The 23801-nt window shown below is 41.0% G+C and overlaps 1 protein-coding gene across 1 annotated transcript in view; it reads left to right on the top strand.

The window, feature by feature from the left end:
- Nucleotides 1-254: 254 nt before the first annotated feature.
- LOC134632687 (SH3 and multiple ankyrin repeat domains protein 1-like) overlaps nt 255-23801 on the top strand; it is a 45964-nt gene continuing 22417 nt past the window's right edge. The window contains exons 1-8 of the mRNA XM_063481421.1: nt 255-302; nt 14636-15194; nt 19256-19459; nt 21559-21630; nt 21711-21819; nt 21927-22078; nt 22790-22957; nt 23246-23287. Coding sequence (XP_063337491.1) covers nt 14739-15194; nt 19256-19459; nt 21559-21630; nt 21711-21819; nt 21927-22078; nt 22790-22957; nt 23246-23287 — 1203 coding nt within the window. The 5' untranslated portion in view covers nt 255-302; nt 14636-14738. The remainder of the gene's footprint in view (nt 303-14635; nt 15195-19255; nt 19460-21558; nt 21631-21710; nt 21820-21926; nt 22079-22789; nt 22958-23245; nt 23288-23801) is intronic.

The following is a 23801-nucleotide window of genomic DNA, read 5'->3' as shown; positions in this document are numbered from 1 at the left end:
GTGAAAGAGTGTGTGTGTGTTTGTGTGTGTGTGAATGAAAAAGAGAAAGGGAAGCTGCACAATACAGGGGCTCGGGCTGGCTCATACCGATGCATATTTAAAGACTAGAAGGCGTGAAAATGTGATTTTGAAAGAGAAAAAGGCAAATCACTTTTTCATTTTTTTCCCTCATCTATGTTTTATTGACTGGATCTTTCTCTCATTTCTTTAATCCTGGTCCCTTTTTACTCTCTCTGTGGTTTATGAAGGAGGTCACTACGGATACAACAAGGAGCAACACAGCCTGAACTACAGACCGAGAGGTATTTAGTTTTTTGTGTTCCTCGATACTTACAGAATGTAACTGACGGAGAACCGCTGTGCGTCTGTGTGTGTGTGTGTATCACACAACTAAACTAATATAAAGTGTTTGCAATACAAAGGAGCATTAACATCTTTATTGTGTGAACGTAAATGTAAAAGAAGGAAATGATCTTTAGCGGCGAGGTGAAAGTCACAGTGCTTTAGAAGGAGAAGCTGCTGAAATTGTGACGGGGAGGGGGGGGCATGCATGTCCTCTGAGGTCTAATTCACATGTTTTATGTAGGTGGGTAGGAAGAGAAAAGTGGGACAGAAAACAAACAAAAAAGTAACAGTGCCTCTAAAGAAAAGTCTTTAGCAACTGAGCAAATTACTCCCTCACAGCTGTAGGATGAATCAGTGAGCGCAGACTGCTCTAATGTAATGCACACTTTAATAGATAAAGTAACAGCATTCAGCATGTGGAACGATCGTTATGTATTTGTTTGCTCACAGGAGTAAACCTTGGAAGTTCAGTTACAACACTGCCTGTTTAGGTGATATTCTAGCCGGGCAGATGGCCGCCTTCCCCGGTTCTGCCGGAGGTTTTTCTGTCCTGCAGAAAATTGTGATTCTTTTTCTCTCCTTTGTCACCAAATACAGGCTTAAAGGTTAATGCCGAGTTCGCTGATGCTATTATACTGTGACCTTGACCTTCCTTTTAATGCAGTGAGATAAATTGTGTTGTTACTCGACTCTGTGCAAAGAAAATTGAAAGTCAGTGGTTCTCAAGGTGGCTTCCTAGATCCCCCCGGGCGTTTGGGACCAGGAGCCAAAGAGTCCATAAAATACCCTCCTGTTAAACACTGTGCTGTTGGTCAGCCTCCATCAGCACAGCCCTCTGCCACCCAGAGCATTTTATTTACGTTCTATGCACTCTGGCTTTAACCTTCACTTCATCTAGAGGATGTTTTTAAGACACTGTCAATGTTAACATGATGAAACAAAAAGCAGCAAACAGAGGGGAGAATGAAGGGTTGGGGAATGTGTCGCTGCAGACCATGTGGCACCCCTAGGGCAGTCATCCTGTGGGAGTGCTCTGATTAAGAGAAAGTACATATTTACACATGTGGGCTGTTTACAACAATGGGACAGGCGTATCTTTTAATACCTCCCCCTCAGTTCCTGCTTGGCTCATTGGAAAAACACAGAAATTCTTGACTCTGTCCACGTTCTTAGGTGAAGCCAAATTAGCTAAATAGGTCTTAACATTATGAAGAGCTACCTGGGCCCAGAACTAAGCGAGAACCATTTGTTCTAGATGAGCTGGTAATCTGACTCCACTTTGAGTTATAACCATACATTTTTGGACTGTGACTATCGCTCACTATTACCCCCATTTACAAAGTCAGTTATGGCCTGTAATATGACAGTGATCCATGAATACAAGAAATGGTGGAATAGCTGATAGAGTATGTTAGAAGTGGATGTTTGGAGAAAAAAACGATTAATACTTATGCTTATATAAAAGCTACCTACATGCCTGTATTATTACCACCCAGACACTTCTGCTGGGATGAGTTCAGAAAGAAAAAGGCGCTGAAATGGAAAGGTGAGCAGAATCAAACGGGAGCTCATCAACACCCACATTTCACACACTTGTTTAGCTGCGACTTGTCAAAATCGTTGCCTGCTCGCAGTATTTATGGTGTCAGCTGGTGGAAAGGTGGAAACCCTCTAAGGACCCTAGAGAACTGATTGCCATGTGCATGCAGCCACACACACATACACCTAAACGCGTCATTTGGTTCAGGCTTGGGTGAAAAAAGTGCACCAGAGTATTAGCTAGAGCTATGCACCAGTGATGCATTCCAACTCTGTGCCCTTTCATCCTATAGATACCACTTAATTGACTTCGCACAACCTCCTAAGACTGGCCTGACTGTCTAATGCACAACAAGCAACGCTGGCTTTAAAAGCATACTTTTTTCTATGGCAGAATTGCACTGAGGGGAATTCATTTGGGAGAGGGAGAAAATAAACAAAGCGGGCAATTTGGAGCAGAGTGGGCAATGGAAGATTAATGGCCTCCTCAAAACACAGAACAATTGATCATAATGGAACAAAAGGAAGCTGGGCGACAATATCAATGCCAGTAAGGGACTGAGCGATTATACATAATATGTGAGTAACGCCAAAAGAGAGTGTGATTATGAAGCAATTGAGTGGAAGATGAAATACGCTGGAACAGCCAAACGGCTCGATGTGTCAGCGGAGATGAGCGTCTCAGAAATCAAGTTTTCCGATTCATCCTGTCCCGTCTCATGGTGTTCTTTCCTGCCCTGTCCTTCTCAATCGGGAAGAGCGGGAGTCCATTAGCAGCCTGGTCAGTGTAGCAGATGTGACAATGCTATACAGCCCTGCAATTCCCCAGGGTTTGGTATGGAGCAAGTGTAGGACAAAAAAACAGACGTTCTGAGCGACTATTTCCAGTGACAGCTTACTGCTGTGGAAGAATACAGCTAGGCTCCATTAGCGACAAGCCTCTACTGTATATATATGAAGCAGAAATGCAAACCCTGAAACAAAATACCCTGTAAATCAGTCCCACAGGGGTATGGAGCTATGAAAAACCAATACATAAGCAAAATAAACTTGCGCATATTTTACACTTACACACAGATATTAAGTTCCGTGTATATCGGGAAACTCTGCAAAATCTGGTTGAAAAAACAAAAACAAAAAACTGGCGTGGCTCACTCTCTGCTTAACATTTAGTTGTCATCAAATAACCTTGAAAAGCAATTTTTTAATGCACTTCTAATTGTTATTTGTGGAGTCGATAGAGTCTCATTGTTGTGCTCATTAAGAAGAAACAGGAGAGACGAGTTGTTTCCCCTGACTCTGCAGGCTTTTCATTATTACATACAGGGAGATTTCCCCAAGGGGAAAGATCTGGAGAGTTGCCGTAAGCCATGAAAATAGATGCCAGCAAACTGCAACATATCCGCCATAATGAAAAACTCAAACACCTTGAGCTGTACCGTTTCTGAACGCAACTTCAAATTAATGATTGAACCATTAAGTCGCAGTTGTTTAACGAAGACGTCTCAGAGAGAAGCAGCTGCATTTCAGATGCCCTGATTACAAGCATCTTAAAAAAAAGAGGAACACACTTCTGTGTTCTTGGCAGCTGTTGCTGCAGAAACCAAGTGAGAGTTCAATCTTCTTTATTACATAAAAACAGAAGTAATACATCATAAGGTGACAGAGCTCCAGCGCAAGTGGGTGATCACACACCTTTAGGTCTTAGTATAATTGTTTCAGCTCATTAACCTCACTGTTTCCTTCAGTTGCTTTTTTTCCAGGCCCTTCTGGCTCACTTCAGAGCTGTAATGAGGTGGTGCAGATCTTGTCACACTGAAGAGCAGGTGCAAAAAGGAAAAAAAAACATGTATTTATTGTCCAACATCTAACCTTAGTTTGGAAAAGAAAATAAGAAGTGACGTTCCCATTTGCTACCAAGCAGGGATAAATGTTAGAGATCATGTTTCTCTTTTAGCTTAACTGTTCCTGGTTTTAGATTAAGATTTATTACAAAGTTCTTGACTCGGAGAACACAGCGGTATAAAGTGAAATTGCAAAGTTAATAATGAAGGCTTCTCCAGACTGTAGCATGAATTATGCTCTGTTACATGGAAGGTGGATAAACTTTAATGGGTCCTGACAGCCAGTGACATGGTTCTCACTTTGTCAGCCATGTCTAACAGCATTTATTAGTACATTGTTGATTTTTGTCTCTCAGCGTTATCTTTAAGTCACTGGACGTGCAAGGTAAGTAAAACTGTCACTAGCGGACACTTAATTTGTGGCCATAAAATCCACCCCAAAGCCGCAAAACCTGTGCTCATGTCCGTATGTCTGACTAGTTTGCTTGCTTTTCATTGCATTTAACGCTTTAAGGCAGGAGCTCTTCCATTAGTATAGAAAGAAAAGGGTTTCCTTGAAAAGCTTGCTGAATGCAAGGACGCCTATCCTGGTTGGAAATGTTTTGACTTCTTCGCTGTTGCTCTTCTTGCTCCTTCTTTTGTTGTTGAGAAACAGAAGGAAACCTGCTGTACAGTCGCCTCTGAAGTCTCTGCTTTCTTGACATTTTAATGAGCTTTTTGTAACTCCGTTTGCAGCGAGTGAAAGGGAAGCTCATGTTTTAGCAGACAACAGGGGGTACTGTTGAAAAAACATGACTGCTGTATGATGTTTGGTACTGTACGTGTCAGCACTGCACCACAGTTTAATGCAGTTAGGTGAAGCAGTCAAGCTGGTGAAGACACTGGGTTCAATCCACTAGCACACACCAGTTGCACAAAACAAGCTTGGATTCAGCGCTGCTACAGGACACACGCACATGGACCTGGATTAGGGTGTTTAATAGCAAAACTGCATGCAGAATATGCTTGTGTTATGTTACATGAAGCGTGAAAGTACAGATTTTAATTTAGGGAGGGTCCTCTGCCTTCAGATGGAGGAGCATTTTAATATTATATTCAGAGTCAAAAGATCTTAAAATATACAAAAACTCTGCTGTTATCACACAAACTTAACCATAACTTATGAAAACAAGGTCATGGGCCAAAAAAAAGGAGAAGCTGCGGAACCCTGATTTAGATTTCCTTTTTTCTTGTTGTTTTGTTGCGTGCAAAACAACTTAAGCCGTGCTATCAGATTAATGTTTATAGTTAGAGCGAAGTCTCAGAAATAGCACGGGGGATGTTCACTCCTAAATCGGTGCTGCATTGAGGTCTCCCGGCCCAACCAACCAAGTTTAGCCCGAGCGAGGCCCTCAGTGCACGCTCCACCTGACCCAATTATATCCAGTCTGAGGGGAAAGATAGCCCACTTTGATCTACACAAGACCGCCAGCCAGGCTCGGGCTGACTGGTCTGGCGCTTAACGCTGCTTTCCTCTGGACATTTTTCCAGGACAGATGTGTTTGACTGCTCCTTAAAAAACTATCGACTGTGCTCGAAACATCAGGTGAGCGGCAAGTAACTTATGGGGTGCACAACTGTGGCCCCTTTCTGCGAAGAAAAACAAGAAGGGCAGTCCTTGGTGAGGTTTTTGGCCTGAAGATGAAAGAAGAAGGATGTTTTATGTGAAATGGAGAGCTGGGGGTAATTATTTTAATCATCCATTTAATCACCCAATAGCAGTATTATCATTTTTTTGTTTGATCAGCATGAGATAAGCAGCTGATTTAAACGCATCTGTTTGTGTTTGATAGGATCACCCCCCACCATCCCCCACCTCCATCCTCGCTGCGGGAATTACCAGTCTCTGGGTGCACAGAGGATGTATCTACTGCTGGCATTGTTATCCGTCTTTAAAATGAATCCAGTATGCTAGGATTGTCAATTAAACACTCGCATTTCGCCGGATTTTATGAGGCACGGATTTAATTACAGCCTGAAAATGCCAAGCCTCGTCACTGCAAGGGTAAATGAAGCGAATAAATTCCTCTGTGGATCTTTTTAAACTTTTGGTTTGGAGAATGTAAACACTAAAACTCACAGGATCTTTTAATTATGCTGTCCAACCTTAATGAGTGCTGATGATGATGCAGGGTAGATCTCAGCTTAGCCCTTCCCCCGTAAATTCCTACGTCAGACCATTCATATAAACCTAACTGCCCTCTCCTCTCCATGTTAGTGGCTCATTCTGTCCATTTTACACTGGAGGAGGCCCGGCGTGTTCTTGACGGTTCTTCGTCATTGGTCGTATGAAAAAGGCTGTAGGGTGGAGACCCAGTCAAAGAGAGGGATATAGAGGACAGAACTTGGCCGCTCCACTTTTTCAGGACGTAAAAGTGGGACAATCTGTTCCTTGGATGATCTCCAATTCTACTTTCCGGGGACCGATACACTGAAAATATATCTATACACATGCACTGTCCTACATAGGGAAAGACTGAGAGAAAAAGAGAGAGAAAGAGAGAGAGATTGACAAAAAGAAATATGAAAATGAGCTGAAATGACTGGCCATAAGGTCTTTCCAGTGTAGTGTGCTGGGGATGTGCTTTCTGTGGCCAAAACAAGAGAAAAACTGCAACATGCAAGGATAAGACATTTACAGGAAGATTTTTTAAAAGGTGATGTATTATAATCTAATAAACTACAGTGGGGATGACAAATTTTGGGGCAGATCGAACATGATTCCTGCAGCCTTTATAACTGGTGTTGCCAAAAACGTGACTCTGACTTATTCACCCAAACATGCATGGTGTTTTGGTATTAATAGGTTATTACTACAACTTTGCCAAATAGCAAAATGTACAAGAATATCGTAGAAGAGACGGATATAAATAGGGATGACTGTTAGCCATTAACTTTTTCTGTAAACCTCTCCATCCATCCATTTTTGCCCTCTAGAGGGCTAAGGAGGACATCCGTCTCTGTCATCATTATCATGATTAATCAGTTCCTGATTCTTCATTACTACCTTTCATTACTGTCTTTGGACCCACATCCGACCAGGATTATGGAAATACTCTTCTCATAGGCTCTAATCATCATGCTGCAGTACTGATGTCCCAAGGGCAGAGAGACTCACCAACTTCTGAAATCTTAAGCTGTGTTTCGTTTCTGCTCTTACCTTGCACGCATGTTAAAAGTCTGGAGATCATGATTTAGAGCAATTGTAGGATTGCATGACACTGATAAAATATTTCTACGAAGAGCTAGCTTAGCATTACATAATATTCAGTATGTTTAAATGCTAATGGATAGGTTCACATTTTGCATATGTTTGCTCATCATAAGCATGTCTCAGCACAGTTTACTCTCACCGTCAGACTGAGACAACAGTTCTGGGCTGTTTAACGTGACTCTCTTTGGCTCATGCTAACTTAGCACTGCAGCAGGGCAACTAGCACTTTCCCTTTAGCTTCCTGAAAGAGTAATCATTTAAAAATGTTGTTTTCAAATCAGACCGAAGGTAAATACACCAACATGTAGGTGGGAATACTTACTGCCTAATTTGCCATACATGTTCATATTTGCAGTTAGATCCAGACTTTGCCCCTTTAAAGTGGTCTCGAGGAATAGCTCTTCAGGCTTTCTGAAGGTCATTCAAAATTTTTGTCTTTGGGCATTGGCTGCTTTTTCACTCACTTTCTGTCCTCTCCTCGTACCTAAACCATTTTCCAAGGAATGTTTCTTTGTTTCTTAACACGTTCTCAGGACTTGTGAATCATTCAAGCATAAAAAAGGCACCTTACTCAAGGCAATAACCAGTGTTGTGTCCACACATAACAAAGAACCTACCAAGGAAACTAGTTTAAATTGAATCTTTAGACGCTTTGTTACCAGCAGCTTGTTGCAAAACACATCATTTGTTCCCATTTCTTTAGTTGAATCTAAGAAAAATGCCAAAGATAATATACAGTTTGACAGGAATAAAATAGTATTTTTGTACCAGCAAGGTGATTTCCAGAGAGCTATTAGTTAAAAATGTGGCATATCCAGGCACTTAAAAAAGAGGAAACTTGACAAGAGAAGGACAAAAGAAGAAGTGACAGGCCTAAAATAAAAATTTAAAAAAATCGTTTGCTGATAAACAACATCTGAAAGTCATGTTCTTAAGAAAGAGAAAAAATCCAGCAAAGACCTGACACAGGACCTGAGAGATGCATCTGACCCTTCATTTGTTCCACCTGCTGTTCACTGAAGCCTCATGAGAAATGGTCTCAGTGGAAGGATGGCTGTAAAGAAGCCGCTGTTAAGGAAGAGAAACAGGAGAAGAGACAAAGGTGTGCCAAATTACACAATTACACAAGAACTGACCTGAAGACCAGTGGAAACAGGTCTGATGTGATGAATCCAAATTTGACATTTATACTTCAAATTATTGTCAGGATGTACACAGGGCATCAGGAAAAGCTACAACAGTGAATGCTTACAGTCATCTGTAAAACACAGTGGAGGCTCTGTCATGGTTTGGGACTGTATTTCAGCCAGTGGTGTTGGATCTTCTCTAAATTGATGAAATTATGAACATCTGGAAGAAGTTTGATTGACCACAGCTTCATTTTTTAACTTGACAATTATCCCAAACTTACTGCCAAAGCAGTAAAAGCATATATGGGTCATAGATTGGCCTCCCCGGTGATCAGACCTCAACATTACTGAAGCAGTGTGGGAACAGAACAAAAGGCAGCCAACTTCCAAAAAAGTGCTTTGAATGTTTTTCCGGAGCTATTCCTGAAGACTACTTTAAGAAATTTTAAGAAAACTGCCTAAGAGAGTTCAGGCTATGTTGAAGAATAAAGATGATCATACCAAATATTGACTTTCATGCTCATTAGAATTGTAGATACCTTGCTCAATGTCAATAAATCATTGCACCTATTTTCCATTTTCATGGCAAAATGATGAGGGTTGGCTCAAAGGCATTTGCACAGTTCTGCGGCTGTAATGCCAAGAAAAGCTTTGAGACGTTTCTTATAAAAAATGACTCCTGTCTAGTTCATTGTTAAGGTTTCTCCTTTTATGAAAATGCATCAAGATGAAAAAGAAAAATTTCAACTAAATTAAGTGTCGAATGGAGAAAAAAGTATGTATGGCTGCTCGGATACGGATGATGGATCGGCTTCCTCACTGGCTCATCCCACAGTCCGCCCAAATTAAATCTAAATTCCTTCCTGAAATTACAAGCAAAATAGGTAACAGCACAAATTATGGACGAAGAGAATAAAAAGTCATATTGAAGAACAATTCAAGTAAGTGGCTGAAATGAGAACTGTGAGTTTTGCACAAAAAGACTGTTCTGTCAGAGGGGTGAAATTCATTTCCTTATTACACCACTTTTCTCCCAAGAGGAAGAAAAGTCAAGACGAGATGTGAGATGATGGCCAGCAACAGAGACAGGAGAGCGAAACAGCCGGCAGAAGGAGACTGACTGAGCTATTGTTGTTGCAGGAGTGTAGGAGTTGAGTGACACGATGGAGAAGGCAAAGACGCAAAGATGAGACAAGTTTGACATCCATGACGGCTAAGAGGAGAGTTTTCGGACTTGTGATTAGAGTTTTCACAGTTACATTATTAATCCATTTTACATAATGCTCATCGTTTCCCATTTTTAGCCTAACGGTACTGTGTGTGTGTTTGGCTTTCGCACTCACGCCTCTTCCAGCCTCTTTTTTTCCCCTCCCTCCCCATCCCGCCTCCCTTTTCTCTCCCAATCTGATTACTCTGCTTTATGCAAACTGCAGCTCTCTCTGTCTCTCCCCTTTGTGTATTCCCCTTTCGCTTTTACATCCCAATTACAAACATGTAGTTGACTCCTGCCTACTCTCAGCCTGTCCTCCTTCTTCCTTTATCTTGCATTGTGTTGTTCAATATTTGATGAGACTTTGTTCATAAATCAGCCTCCTCTATTCCCTCACGGTGTATTTGAATGATAGTGTTAATCTTTAAAACCTTGCAAGTGTTAACAAGGTTAGGAGAACTCTTTTGGTTCTTGATAGGCACTGAGCCACTTTCTCCAGAGCCCTTGTTGTTATTGCTTTTGGTGCTTATTTGTTTTCCCAGATTCATCAAAGTTGCTACATTTTTTTCTCTAAACCCATCCTTTGGTTTTGTCCTCCAGTCTTCCTTCGTTTACTTGTTCTGACAGACATTGGATTTGCACTGAAAGGGCCCACCCTGTCACTCTCTGAGAGTCTGTGGGAATTGACCACGGTCACTCTGCTTCCCTCTGCGCTATGCTTTCGCTCAGAAATGCTCAACCAGCAGACTTTCTTTTGGCCAGTGAGATGATCATTTCTCATATATCCACTCCGTCTTTTAAGCACTATAGACACATAAAAACCGATTGTTTGGAAGCATCCATCAAATAATATCTTTATTCTTCCACAGAATGAAACAATCATACACACATAGTGCAACAGTGTAAAGTGTGGTCACTTTTCATTGTTATATGGAAAAAAAACTATTTGTGAAAATCATATTTCTGAGGAAATCTCTCTCTATAACTCTCAGTCTTGTAATATTTTGAAAGGTCGTGGTATACACAGTTGTTTTAGACAGCGATTTCTCTAATCCCAAACCCAAACCAAACTTAATCTGTAACATCAGTGTTGGGCAAGTTAATTTGAAAAAGTAATTAATTATAGTTACTAGTTACTTCTTCAAAAAAGTAACTGAGTCCAGTGTATAATTGGCCATTTTTAACTACTTTTGATGTTTCCTCTACATTTCACCTTTAAAAACTATTTACTTTGCCTTGTTTGGTATCATTCTTTTCAGCACAACCTCACGTGTCTGAATTTACAGTTATGTTTTCATTTTGACATACTGTATTAACACAATTGATCTAAAATCAGACAAAAAACATAAAATCAGAGTAGAAAAAATTATATTTTTTACTTTAACAACCACAAACATGTTTATTGAATCATATTTCATAACTTTAAATGCAAAAATAAATTGTCAGTTTTTAAATCGTATGCACAGGTTTTGCAAACAACAAAGTTATTTGCAGCCATTTACCTTTTACCCTTTTTTTATAACCATTTCAAACTATCTACATAACAATCAGCTGTTCTGCATTGAATAAGATTCCACACAAATTATTTGTGCCACTCCAAAAAAAATAATTTCTGTCCACTATAAAGGAGAACATCACAGCCTGATACCTGCAGGCCTGACAGCAGCAGGTGTATCACTCCTCCTGTTTTCTACCTGGAGACAGCAGTCGCCTCATTGTTCTGTCACACAACACAAAACTATCCACAACACTACACACTAACTACACAAGACAACACATTAACTACACACTCCAAACACGCTAAACGTCACAAATCTCTCACATCTCAAAACTCGCTCTCTCTCGTTTTTTGCTCTCTCTCTCTCTCTCTCTCTCTCTCTCTCGCCGTCACTCCTAAAACTTCCCCCTCTTCCTAAACAACCAAACGTCATGTTGCCATATAATTTTTTGATTGGTCGACATGGTGCATTTTCAACTGACTGCTTGTTGAAAAATAGTAACGCGACCGCACCACATTTTCTTGTTAGTAACGGTAACGGCGTTGTAACAATAGAAATAGTAATTAGTTAGATTACTCGTTACTTTAAAAAGTAACGGCGTTAGTAACGCCGTTATTCCCATCACTGGTCATCATAACCGGGGGGTTAGGATCCTCGTACATAGGGAGGTGCTTCAAATAAAGGAGGTATAAAAATTTATTTTTATGACTTTTTTTCTGAACTGTGAAACGCCAACTTGTAAAGACAAACATATCAAAATTGATATGTTTGATTTTTTTTCAAGACAAAACTGTTGTCTCAAACCTATAGACTGTATATAAGAGATGGCCATGCATTCCATTATATATATTTAGCAGGCAAACCATTTACCATAAGGCTATTTTAGAAGCCTGAATAAGACACAAAACTCTTTGCTGTATGTTTTACTCTCAGCTTTTCTATCTGCTCTCTGCCGTCCTGTGTAAATGAAGGCTAAAAAGCCCAAAAATTATATTAAAAATTGAAACTAGCAACCCAGTAGTCTGCATGCCTCCCAATGACCTTTAGCTTTGACACCATCTCAGCTTTTTTTTTAAACTAGACTTCATGATGAGCCAAACTGCGAAATAGAGAGACGCTGCATCCTCATTTGCAATTTGTCAGTCAAAAATATACTTTGTTTTTCTGAACACTAAAGGGAGCAAACATGTACGGAATTAGCTTTATGTACTGTAACTAGAGACTGAGAACATAAATTCATCAGGAAAGTGATTACTTTTGTCATAGTAAAGGGAGCCCAGGGTCATCTTCTCCATATAATTCCAACCAGGAGTCATTCCCTGCCAACTATTAGAACGAAAGCAGACATCCCCACTGACTTTATTTTTTAGATTTGAAAGCTACATCTACCTTTCATAGATATATTTTTGCCTTATCCAAAATGGTACATAACACCTGACTCTAACCTTGACCAACCATCAACATGCAACACCTTAGGGATTTTTCTTCTGTCACCCGCCTGTGACTGGAGACATCTGTGGCTTTTTCAAAAATGTTCAAAACAATGCAAAAACATAAACACTTCAAACTGTGTTACAATCAGGAATTACAAAAGCAGCATCCATGTTAGAGTCTTTTAAAAGTGAGTATGCTCTTCATCAATATTTCTGTTGGGTGTCCGGCTCTTGGCTGGCTTCTTCATCTCTGCATTATTGTTTATGTCCATTGCAGGCCACTGTAACCTGTGCCAGACACCTGTCGATGTCCTCGGTCCCCAATAGAGGTTGATAAGTCAAAAGTCCTAGATCACTTAATCCCCCGTTAACCCTCATCAGCACGTTTTCTACATAATCTATTAATAACTGATTGAATTATCTGCATGTTGGTAATCTGTGATTGATTGATGTTAGATATGTGTCCTGATTCGAGTTGTGCTCCATCTGTCCATCTGTGCATTCTGATTCCCATCCATGTCAGACTCAGCTCATAAGATATTCAGAGCACCACTCTGCAAATGAAACAGTGGGAGATTCCCCGCATCACTCCCCATCATTAAGGCGGCTGTTGGCAATGGTCCAGATCTGCATGATGGCAAAGCCCTGTAGCCAGACTTCACCACAGAAAAACCAGGACAAAACATACGGAGGCACCAGTATGCCAAATCTGAAGCATGAAGATGCAATGGAACAAGCTTAAAGCAAAAATCCACCCTAAAACACATTTTTTTAAAAACAGCTGTTAGTGATCAGAGAGAAAGGTACTCTTCCTAGACTTTATGTCTGCACTCATGAAGGAAGAAGGTGGCTTCTCCCTCCTTTGTTCCTGTTGAAATTCTGCTTCTCCTCCCAAGTGCCAAGAAGTGCTTTCTTAAGAAAGAATACAATTCTCCAAGTCTTCTTTACCGTACTGTGTAAAGTTGTGAGGTGCAATGCCATATTGCAGTTTTTCCTTCCCACTGTCACCAAAGTGCTTGCTCATATGATTGTTGGTTTTTCTCTGTATGTGTTATTGTAGGGTCTACCTTACAATATAAAGCACCTTGAGGTGACTGTGGTTGTAATTTGGCGCTGTATAAATAAAATTGAATTCAAATGAATTGAATATGTACAGTACACAAATAACTAACCTGAAAGTTCACTAGACCAGAAAACCCTTCCTCCACACTGCTTCCTTTATTTTAATGAAGGAGCATGACTATTTCTTTCAGCTGGAAAAGTAAATATAATTTGGGCATTTTCTTAAAACTATGTCAACAACTGCAAATCCAGTCAGTACACTCAGATGTGGCTTTCCAGAAGCTGCTGATTCACTGAGTTATTTACAAACCTTTGCTGTGTAAAACCCCAAGCCCCCTTCAATCTGGCGTAGACAGCTATTAAGAGAAAACAACCCAATTCCTGTAACAAGCCCTCACGGTCTGATAATGGTCTAATCAGCAAAGCTTAAAAGCTGTCCAATGAGAATATGTTGGATGTTGTGCAGATTCATGCTTATTAAAAAACACCATTTTTAATCTGGAGTATACTGCCAGCCATCCTATCCTTCATATCCTGTTGGTGAACCATGCAGACATGCTGGAGGTCAACACGTTTGCATCCAAGGTTGTCAAATCCTGCACTAAGGGTTACGATTAGGAAAAGTTAAGAAAATGATGTTTACCCCGTGATTTAGCACAGACACCAAGGGGCTCTTTATAAGCATCCAGATAAGACACCTGCCACCCCGTTGCCTAAACCTGTTACTTCGTGGCACAGGAGACCTTGTGTGAAATTTGGAAATGCCACCAGCTTTGTCAAAACAGCTCCATTTGACACCTTGGGAATGAAAACAGGCTGTCAAGGATGAGGGATAGGGCAAGGTCAACAAGTTAAATTGTATTTAACAGTAACAGAGTGCAAGGGTGGAATTTTCCTTTAAGAAGCGCACATTTAGCTGTTAGCCCTGGGCTGTGCCTCAAACATAGGTCTCCTCCATTGTCACAAAATACCAATGATCTTGACCTCGTGTGATGCTAGATCGCATTTCCAACTCACTCCCTCCTGCAGAAAACCTGTGATGCAAATTCACAGAGTTTATATTTAGCCTGTCTTTCATAAGTCTGCTATTCCCAGACGCATTCCCAGTGGCTAAATGGAAAATGTGGACCAGCTCTGTGCTATTTCACACATGTGGACTTATTAGCATTGCCAGTGGCTAGATTTTCTATTACTGCACGTGTCTTTTATGTATTTGAATTACTCATATTCCAGCATTACTAAGTTCACTCTCTCAATCAAAGCAAAGATACGAGTCAAATGACCGACATTTACTCCCTTTTCTGCCTTTTTTTCCTACAGCATGTTTCTAAGGATGAAGCCAGTCTCATGGGATAGCCATGTTTTGTCTCCATGACAGCTAGATCACTCAGCCCTCTCTGCAGTGACCTCTGCACAGCAAAGGATGCTGGGAAATAATGAGCACTTTTATCCCAGTCAGGATGACAAAGATGGGGAGGATGAGGAGGAGGAAGAGGAGCAGGGAAGAGAAAACAGAAAAGAAGAAGGTGAACGTGACATGGAGAATGGACGACTAGAGTATCTGGAGGAAAAGGAGATGACAGGAGGACGACAATCCTGGGAAGGGAAAGGCGGTGAGGTGGTGAAACCAGCAGCCATTGTGGTCGGACGACAGAGAGTAGATCGGCCGCTGAGGCCGGGCAATCACGGCAACAGGGGGATCCCTTACATGCCCAATATAGCCTCGCTACACCATCAAGCTGCCAATAAGCAGCAGTATTTCATGGCAGCAAAGAAACGAGCCTTCATGGAGCGCAGCATGACCACAGTGGCTCCACTGGAGGACACTTACTTGACCATGATGGTGTTCCGCATTGGAATCCCCGACATCAAACAAACAGTAGGTGCATCAAAGACACTGCTCGTAACGTGTGTGTGAAATTCATGAAAGGCGGAGGCCCGCACAGCCGTCCCTGGAGCTGCTTGACTGATCATTTAAAAGTGAATAAAGTAGCTGAAGCAGAATTTTTTGAAGAAAAAAAACTTGTCAAAACCAGTCCAAATCAAACAGTTTAAAAGTTTAGTTCTCCCTGTCAAAGAAAAAAGAAAAAGAAAGAAGTCTCCCTCACACTGCACTGGAGGTCTTTCCAAATGAGGAAGTAGTTCAAGCCAAGTCTCCCTGGTATTACTGCCTCAGAGACAGAGAGCTTTAATGTGACAAACAGAATTTCAAAAATAATATCTCAGGCTATTTAAACCATTAAGGCAGGTATACATTTAGTTAATGTTGCTGTTTCTGATTCTGATGTTATGATCAACTGCAGACAAAAAGCTCCAAAAATGTATTTTTTATATTTGTGACTATTAAAAAAAAAAAGAAAAGGACAACAGCCATTTAATGAGAGCTGAACACTGGGCTTTGGTCAACACCTTCGCTATTACCTCCCCTAAAACTCAGAAGCTTTTCAGTTTTCTCCCTGTCTTTTGATTTGCTTCCCTCCCTTCCCGCTTCTCTTCTAAAATCCAGCCATTTTCCATCCTTTGAGTTAAAACACGTTAAATAATACTGGTGCGTTGCTGATTCTACGTCTGTTTCAAATTATTCACAGAAAACACCACATGGGTGGCTTGAAGCATACAATTTTTTATATAAGTCAAACAGTGTGCACAACTGTACAAGCACATCTCTAATTTCAAGGCTTTTCCATTCCAGTGATCCCACGGGCTCAGAGATGAGTCCCAAAGGGAAATAGGAACTCACACAGAGCTCAGCTTGTGCTGAGCACCCTGCAAGGGAAAACATATTCAGTCAACAACACCATGCAAGCATCTGCCTTGGGTCAGGTGGTCATAATTAGTTTCCAAAACTGAAGTTAGTCTCATTTCACACTTTGAAGCAGCTCTCAGCCTTACGGTGGCAGCAGGCGAGAATTGGCCGGCCCACACGCACCATATCCAGGTGAGAATGGGTGCCCCACTGTAACCCCTCCCCCATCCTCCTTTCTCCATTTTCAACTCCCTGAACATGCCGACTGTTCTACATGTCAGCTAATCTGCCCTCAATACAACAGTAATTGCTAATTATTTAATAGGTTTTTAATGAGTTTTGGGAGAGCTGAGGAAGTGAGTGACTGTGGAAGGGAAGAAATATGTGGAAGGCGAGGTCTCTGTTCTCAGGTTTCCATCAGCCACAGGCAGCGTACCGAGATCCACACATCACTGACAAAAACTCGGCACTGCAAACCCGGAAGCTGAAGTATTATTGAACAGAATTAAAAAGGGATAAAGAGAGGGGCTAAATATTAGGAGCTACTTAGACAGACTGAAGGAAGGGGGAAAAAATGATGAAAAGAGAGGAAAATATGTGCAGTAATAGCGCACACTGAAGATCTAAATAATAAAAACTGCCAGAAACATCTCAGGAAAACTGCATTAAAGAAGAAACGATGAGGAGAGAAGCAGCACTGTTATATACAGTATACATTACATTAGACCTCACTCAGAGGGATTAGCCACTCTATCTCTGTTTTACACACACACACACACACACACACACACACACACACACACACACACACACACACACACACACACACACACACACACACACACACACAAAAGAAAAACCACTACACTGCACAAGTGCACTCCAATAAGAAGGCACACACACACAGTTTATAGCTCACTTATATGCATGCACATACACACAGTCATGCTCATCCCTATCATGTGGTTAACCTCCCAGGGACCACCAAGACATTGCTACGGCAACGGGTGCCTGCCTCCACTAATGAACTGGTTGCCATGCCAATAGAGTTTGCTACACTATCAAATAGTGCAACCGAGTGCGGGCTCGAGGGGGGCAGAAGGGACATGGAAGTGTGCTGAGCTGTGCAGTTTTACTCACAGCCCTCTGAAATGGAACAATAATATGGATACATACATCTCTCACACCTCTCAGCTCTCCTGCTGTTCAAGCTTCCAATCAGCTCTAGCTCCGGGTCCAGAAAGATGTCTTTCCTGTGGAACTGCACAGAAATGGAAGAATATGAGGAAATGGACAGTGCAACAATCACAGTGAAATCTTGTTAGGACATCCACACACACACACATAATACATCCGAGGTGTTTTGTAATTGTAGCCTTTGGGTGTATCCATAACGTTTGCTCCTCCTCTCCTGGATAATGGAGTAAACTGGACAAGGAGGGAATAGCAAAATATTTATCTATGCATGCGAGTTTTACTTCTTTATTAGCAGAGAAAATCAAAACGTATGGTGTAAAAGTGAAAGTGAAATAGATCCAAATAACCTGATACCACAGACTAAAAGGACAGAATGAGTCATCTTATAATTCATGAATGTGGCAGGTGATTCATTAAAAGTAATGCATTCATATTTTGCACATGTCACACTCTCATACATTCATCTTGCGCAAACTCCCTTTAGCCTTCAGAACTGCCTTAATTCTTCCTGGCTCAGATTCAACAAAGTGGTTAAAACATTCATCACAGATCTAGATCTCCATATTGACATGATAGCGCCACACAGCTACTGCAGATTTGTCAGCTTCACACCCATGACTTTGGAGGCAATTTGAATACAGTGAGTGAACTCAGGGTCATGTTGAAGAAAGTAGTTTGAGATACGTGTTATCCTGCTGGAAACAGCCATCGGAGAATAGGTAGACTGTGGTCATAAAAGGACTGCAGACAGGCTGCGGTGTTTAAATAATGCTCGGTTGTTACCAAGGGGGCCAAAGTGCTCTGAGAAAATATTCTCCACACCATTACCTTAACAGCTAATGCAAGACAGGACTGACTGGGACTCATTAAACAAAGAAATGCTTTTCCAGTCTTCTGTTGGAAAGTTTGATGTGGTGTGCATTCAGAGATGCTCTTCTGCATATCTTGGCTGTAACAAGTGCTGACTGGAGATAAAACTTATGTGTAAGTTCAATAAGGAAGATCAGCTTCTAGTCTGTTCTTTACATCACTATCACTTTCCCACGCTCTCAGTACTTACATGATTACACTAGTCCAGTCATCTTTTTATTTACCTTCTTTGAGTCAATCAGCCACCACTCTGCATGGTTTAAATCTCAGTGCTCTGTCATTCTTGCTTTCAGACTCATTCATGCAACCCACCTCGTTTCCATCTCCACCTCACTCTCAGTCTTCATCTTCATCACCACCAACATCTAGACTCCGGGGGTTGAGTCTAATCGCCAGATTAATTTCTTCATCTGAAGAAATCATGTTCAGTTCTTCCAAATGATCTGTCCTCGTTGAATTACTGTTGCTTTCCTATCAGCTCGAGGAAGTCTTACCATGACCTGTGATGTCAACAAGGCATTTTCAAGTAGAGAACTGGCCAGCTCACTCACAGGATATTTTCTCTTGCTAACATCAGTCTCTGTAAACCTCAGAGATGGTTGTGTGGGAAATCCCCACATTAGATGAGTAGTCTAAAAAATACTCAGACCAGCACGTTTGACACGAACAACTTTATAACATTCAAAGTCCCATAAATCACCTTTCTTCTCCATTCTGATGTTTGACCTTCAGCATGTCGTCTTAGCCATCTCTACACGCATAATACATTGAGTTTAGTGCATATGCGTCATGTATCTAAATTTCCTAAATAATTTAGGACCTTACTACTCTGATTTTATTGAGTAAATTACAAAAACACTGCAGCACTATAGTGCAGTTAGCGATCCACAAGGGCATCCTGTAAAGCTATCTAACGTACAGACAGCTAACTGGGGTCATCAACATCTGATTTGAAACACTAGGTTGTTCTTGGTGCTCAAAGCACTGAAAATATCAATTAAAAATGTTTTGACAGAGGTACACTACAACAGCTGTAAAACCTGTATATTTTTAACCACTGTTTCAACCTCAGTACAGGTGTATTATTGCCCTCTAACCCCGCCCCTGTCCTATCCATTGTCTGACAGAGATGTCTCCAGTTTGATCAGGACTGCACAGTGTGGAACGCTAAGCAGCAGATCATCTGCTCCCTCAGTGAGTCCCTATGGGACGTCTACAACTATGGCCTCTTCCAGCCAGCTGGAGAGGGACGGGACGCCAAGTTTCTGGAGGAGGAGAGACCCCTGAGAGACTACTCACAGTCCTTCGAGAAAGGGGTGCCGTACCTGGAGGTAAGAAAGGGAGCTGTGACCAGTGCAAGGCTCCCTTAGAGCAGCACTTGTTTCTCTCTTTCTTAAAATGATGTAAAATGATGTAAAATCTAATATTTATTGATTGATTTTTGTATAAATATTGTTGTACTGCAAACAATTTCATTTCGCAGAACAGTGATGATGTATTTGTAGTTCTTCAGCTGGAAGTAATCAAATATCAGATTCCTCTAATTCCTGCTAAAGTTACAGAAGTTGTGACCTAAGTGCACTTGTTATTACTCTACAGTGGTGTTGTATAGATTCTTTTATGGGTTTTGAATAATCTTGCTAAAAATTAGTGATCAAAAAAGCAATCGTAAGTACACACATGTTTTTAACATTTTGTACTTTCTGTAGAGAAATGAAGTATCCTGTATGATACTTTGAAACTTTTTTCCCCTCATAACTGAGTAAAGAAAGTCTCTAATTGCAGACAACTCTAAATTGCATTGTGTTTATTAGAAAACCCCTGCATCACAGAGTGAGTGGACTGCGTAAATGAAATCCTTACAAAACTGGATGGATTTAAATGCATTACGTACATTATGTAACCTGCTAATTACATTGTATTGCCTGGCTTTTTGGTAAGTGGGTTGTGAGATAGCATGAATCTGAGGTTTCCTGCTGTAATACAATTATCTCACAGTGCCCTCTGGTGGCTCAGCTCCTGTATGTGCTGCTGAGTTGGGTGGGGCTGGAAAGAGTATCCTCTTTAGCTCAAAAGTTTAGCTTCAAATTAGAATGTTTACATTCCTCAAAACATTTGAGATGGGGTCATGTCTGCATACTGATGAGGCCTTGTAACTCCACTCTCTACACACCCCACAGCAGACTGCATAGAGTTTAGGAGTTTAGGAGGGGGGTACTTGCAGCTACTGTCACTGAATCTGAATCACCTCTGTGCTTCTGTAAATTTGACCAGTATTCAACAATCTAGAGAAGATTCAGGACCCTGTTGGTTCCTGTTGTACTTCCTCACTGCTGCAGTTGTTTTACTGTGACTTTTAGGGCTGATTGCTTTTGTAGTGTGGCTGCTAAACCCATCTTTGTTTGGTTTTCTGGGGCATAGTGCGAGGTGCAGCTCAGCTCTGAGCTGCTAGACAGAAATTTCTTACCTCAAAGCTCCTCAGCTGTTAATTGATTTGGTGTCATATTATCGCACTGATGTGAGGACTACACACCCAGTCAGGTGGTTTCCAAGTAAAAAAAGCAAAACCAGCCAAACACAGTACACTCATTAGTCTCATCTGTTCAAGAACAAATTTTAGGCTGATGTTTTTTCCCCTTCTGATCTTTATTCCAGCCAAAATAGAGACATTAAGAATACGACACATGAACACTCTGCCTCAACACAAGAACATCAGTGGAAAACAATAGAAAAAATATTTTAAAATGAGCAGTTTGCAGTGCGTTTAGACCCTTTTACTCTGTGATAAACCAGTCTTAGAATAACGCAGTGGGGCATATAATCAGTGTAATGAGGGACTAATGTGCAGTCTGTCACTTCCTGAGATGTAAATCACCTTATATGATAAATTAATCTTGTCAGTGTGATTTAAAGAAAACTGCATTAATATTATTATTATTTTAAATGTCATTAATCAAACCTTAACCAACGCATTGTGAAAAAAAGCCCCCATTAATCATTAAGCTAACTTAATTGAGCCCTTCCCTAGATCCTTTCTAAAGCTGTGCACGCAAACCGCTCATTTGCATCACTTTGCTTGCGCTTAAATTATCATAATTGAAACATCAAATCCAACTTATTACATTGTGAGGCTGAAGATTTAACCATTTTTAGCCTTTTCCCAAAACGTAAAAACAAATCTGACTCAAATATTTTAAAGAAGCCAATTATGGAGTCATTCTAGCGACTCTGAGTGGGAGAACAGATCTCTGGAAACAGCGAGAGTTTAGCAACATCTGACAAGAATAATGGTGCTTTCTCTGAACTACGGTTTCACTGCACAAATTGTAATCGTTTTGTTATATCCTCCAGTGTAGGCTGTCACCAAGAAACTGAACAGCGAAGTACCATTATCCTCATTTTCACGTGTGCTATGTTTTCTGGTCTTCAGTTTAGGTACAAAACCAGAGTCTATAAACAGACCAATCTGGATGAAAAGGCTCTCGCTAAACTCAGCACAAAGGTATTTCTTTTTTTGTGTGTTTTTTGAACATTGTTGTTTTGTGCTTAATTGCATTCAGCAACATCTTTCCCTACACTCAGGCCAGTCTGAAGAAATTTCTGGATTACATTCAGACCGGAGCAATAGACAAAATGGTAAAAGTCCTCGATAAAGGTCTTGATCCGAACTTTCACGACCCTGACACCGGAGGTGAGTTTCTAACAAGACAGTTTTACCTTTATTCTTTGCCAGTAATATTTAGCAATATCAAGAGCATACGAGGGTGAACTTTCATTCTCACCTTCTCTGTGGGTCAGAAACCCCCCTCACTGTGGCCATGCAGTCTGGCCTGTCGGTGGAGGGCATCAGGGTCCTGGTTCAGGGCGGCGCTCACTTGGACTTCAGAAGCAGAGACGGCATGACGGCCCTGCACAAAGCTGTTAGGGCTCACAATCACGCTGGGCTGCTGGTAAGGGCTAAAAAAGTTAGAGTCACATGCATGCAGAGTACAAACACACTCAAGTAGAGCGGGTGGTGTGGACAAAATAAATTAAAACGGAATAATGATTCTAATTAAAGGATAAAAGCAAAATAGCATAAATGCCCCATGGAAACAGGCTGTTACCTTTGAAGATAATTACAGAGGTGGGTCATATGATAATAATTTCTAAGTGGTTTTCTCTTGGCTTTATGTCTCTTGCGTTAGTGTACACTTGTGAGCGCTGTTCCTTTTCTTTGAATAAACTACGAGAATTTTCCTCTTTTGTAGTTCTGAGAATACCTCAGCTGCGGGTTCAGTCACACACCAAATGTTTTGTAATGTGTGTAATTGTGATAACATTTCTTTCTCTTCTCCTTTTTTTTTAATTATTATTATATAGACAACACCACCTCCACCATACACACACGCACATACATATACACCCCACCCCCACTCATCACAATAACTTTGTACCACATGCACTTGTGGTACATGTGATGTACTTATATAAGAAGCCAAACTATCTGTAACATTTCATATTCCTGTTGCACTCTTTTAGTATTTGATTTAATAATCGCTGTGAAGAAAATCATTAGTGTTTTTCTATTAAGCCTTTGTGATATTTTACTACTCTACACATTCACACACACTTGGTTAAAATAATCCTTGTTCTTTGCCCTCCGTGTGTCAACTTGCCAGGCTCTCTTGTCCCTCGGAGCATCTCCAGACTACAAAGACCGCTGTGGCCTGACCCCGCTGTACCACACTGTGCTGACAGGGGGTGACACTTCCTGCTGTGAGACCTTGCTCTATTACAGGGCAAAGCTGGGCACAAGGGACGAGAACGGCTGGGACGAATCCCATCAGGTAAGCTTAGATTTTTAATCAGCTACAAATGCAAATCAATCACCCTGTGCGCCTCTTTGCAGATTCCCACGATTCATAGTTTTCATCATGTCTGTTTCATCATAGTTAAATCACGTCTGGTTTCTGTCTCCTTCATGTTAACTTAAGCAATGCACCAACATTTCCCTTTCTTATCTATGTGACTGATGCGATCTACCATCAGCGTTTTCTCACACCTCTCTCCTCCCTGCCTTCCTCACTCGTCTCTCCATTCTCTCTCCTTCCTCCCCTCCTTCTCTCTCTCCATAGCACAGGGATGAAGAGGAGTTTGGAATGGAAGAAATACATAAGGTACCCTTCATCCCACCATCCCTTCATCCCTAACAGAAAGCCATGCTGTGACTATTACGTAAATAAACCAAAAGGGAATGAGGTGACCACACTGTTTCCTCGAACCTGTTCACGTCTTGCTCATCTTGAGATGAGTCCAGTGCAGAAAGAGCATTGTATCTTAGCTCTTTCTCTCAGCGTAGATATGTGTGCATTGCCTACATTATGTCTCTGTGACATTCTGGGAAATTTGTGTTTGCACTGCAAGCCGGTTGTCATGGTATTTTATTTTGGTTTTGCCGTGCACTGTGTTTTCTTTACTTTGTACGTATCTTGTGATATTTTAATCCCTGCAGAAAAATATGAGGGAACCTCTCAGGCTGCTGAAGGCTCATTTCTGTTGTTTTAATGGCTTTTGTTCCCTTTCTTTTCCACTGTGGTGAATTGTAATTCGCTCTCACCTCTTTGTTTTCTGTTAGAGTACTGTATGACATAAGATTTCCCCTTCCCCTATTTGTCGTATCTCTTTTTTCAA

Source organism: Pelmatolapia mariae, linkage group LG8, assembly GCF_036321145.2.
Source record: "Pelmatolapia mariae isolate MD_Pm_ZW linkage group LG8, Pm_UMD_F_2, whole genome shotgun sequence".
In the NCBI taxonomy this organism is placed as follows: Eukaryota; Metazoa; Chordata; class Actinopteri; order Cichliformes; family Cichlidae; genus Pelmatolapia; species Pelmatolapia mariae.
Note: the sequence above shows the minus strand (reverse complement) of the source record. Positions and strands in the feature narration are given on the sequence as shown.